We start from the raw sequence: 1,852 nt of genomic DNA, 5'->3' as shown, positions 1-1,852 counted from the left end.
ACAAGGCGACTACACGGTGAGCATACGGACCTTGCAGAAAACCTTTTCCTTCTAAGCAGTGCTACACAATGACCCTATAGTGTGGGGGTGTTTCTGGCGAGTTGTGATGAGTAGGATTAGACTAGCCAATGGTATTTTGAAGTTCATATATGAAAATACCAACTTGCCTATGTGCACGTCTCCGCGGCGGCGGCCCGGAGGCGGCCCGGCGGAGCGGTCAGAGCAGCACTGCGCCGGCCGGCGATCGACTGTCGACTATAACACGGGCTCTATTGAATGGCCTCAAGATGCTCTCTAGGGCTGCCCTATTCCGCTCGCCCGGCTACGTCGCTGAGCTTCGAAGGAAAAGGTTTCGCTCGGCACGGTCGGAGAGCAAACTTCGACGTTCGTCCGATAGTGGAAGCTGGACGCACGTAGGCAAGTGGCCCATGACCAGGCGGGCTGCTGCTCATAATCTGGGCCGTCGGCGCTCGCTCTCGCGCTCTTCATAACGGCTTTGCCCCCTCCCTCCCGCGCCGACGTTGGGCAGCCTGACCACGACAACGCCAGTGCCGCTGGCCTGCAACTCGAGGCGCCTTTGAATGAGCACGAGCCGGTGCGCGGCGGCGGCGCGGGTGATGCAGCCCAAGGTGACGGCGACGGCGGAGGGGGCGGCGGCGGCGGAGGAGGAGGCGGCAGCGGCGGCGATGGCCGCGGGGTCGGCCCGCCCGCCTTTGCTGCTGGTGCTGTGGGCATCATCACAGCTCAGCGGCGGTGTGCGACCAGGGCCAGTGGTAGACTTTCGACGCGGTGAGGCTGCTCTCTGAGCGATGACACTAGCAGGAGCATCATGTGTGTCATCGGAGTCACTTGTATTACGATACCACCACGCCGCCACGCTCGCAAGGGCCGCCTAAGCCCCTATGCACCCTAGTCTTTAACAACACATCTCCCACAGATAGCGACCTCTCATTCACTCATCCGCGCCCGTCACTGCTAGTCGGGGCACTCCCGGCGTGCGGCCCGGTCCCGGTCGTCACTCCGGTTGCTCGTGTTCACACCGTCAGAACTCAGCTCCGCTAAGGATCCAGCGTCTGAGACTTGGGCATCTTACACAACTTTTGTAGTAGAGCACAATGGCACCCTTGGATCAAGTGGATCACTTCATTATTGGACCTTATTGGAGACCCCCGTTTTCGGCCGCCGCGGCCGGAGAGCACCCCCGTCGCCCCCGGGGGCCCGTCGACACCCCAGGGTCGCGCCCGTTGCGACGTCGGGGTCGGCGCCCGTAAAGGTGGCGCGTCAGGTCCGCGCGCACAAACCTCAAACCGTCGCCCCCACCATCGCCATCGCCACCACCGCCAAGCCCGCCGCCGCCAAGCCCATCTCCCCCGTCGCCGCCCCCACCGAGCCTGCCTTCCCCGTCGCCGCCCGCTCCCTCACCCCCTCCGCCGTCCCCACCACCGCCATCGCCCCCGCCGCCAAGCCCGCCGCCCCAAGCCCGCCGCCGCCAAGCCCGCCGCCGCCAAGCCCGCCGCCGCCAAGCCCGCCAGCCCCGTCGCCGCCACCGCCAAGCCCTCCTCCGCCGTCCAACCCCGCCCCCTCAGCGCCCCCTCACTGCACCTTCACCCCGGCCCGGCCCCGTCCCTGCGCAGGTTCTACTTCTTCGCCGGCATCGCCGCATGGTCTGCGAGGACTTCTACGCCGAGGTGATCGTTGAGGTGCTCGAGGTGCTCTAGAGGTGTGCCCGATGACGTCGCTGGCGCACCCTTCATGGCGGTCGGGTCGTTGGCGCCCGAGTTCTTCACGGTGATTCGCCCCGCTCGTGACCGAGGCGGACGAGGTTGTCGGCGACATCGTCGTCGCGCCGCCG

General features: G+C 65.9%; 1 protein-coding gene across 1 annotated transcript in view; it reads left to right on the top strand.

The window, feature by feature from the left end:
* Nucleotides 1-1,661: 1,661 nt before the first annotated feature.
* EMIHUDRAFT_452454 (hypothetical protein) overlaps nucleotides 1,662-1,852 on the top strand; it is a gene marked incomplete at both ends in the record, with an annotated part of 2,131 nt that continues 1,940 nt past the window's right edge. Inside the window, one exon of the mRNA XM_005763752.1 lies at nucleotides 1,662-1,709. Coding sequence (XP_005763809.1) covers nucleotides 1,662-1,709 — 48 coding nt within the window. The remainder of the gene's footprint in view (nucleotides 1,710-1,852) is intronic.

Source organism: Emiliania huxleyi (genome assembly GCF_000372725.1).
Source record: "Emiliania huxleyi CCMP1516 unplaced genomic scaffold EMIHUscaffold_62, whole genome shotgun sequence".
In the NCBI taxonomy this organism is placed as follows: domain Eukaryota; phylum Haptophyta; order Isochrysidales; family Noelaerhabdaceae; genus Emiliania; species Emiliania huxleyi.
Note: the sequence above shows the minus strand (reverse complement) of the source record. Positions and strands in the feature narration are given on the sequence as shown.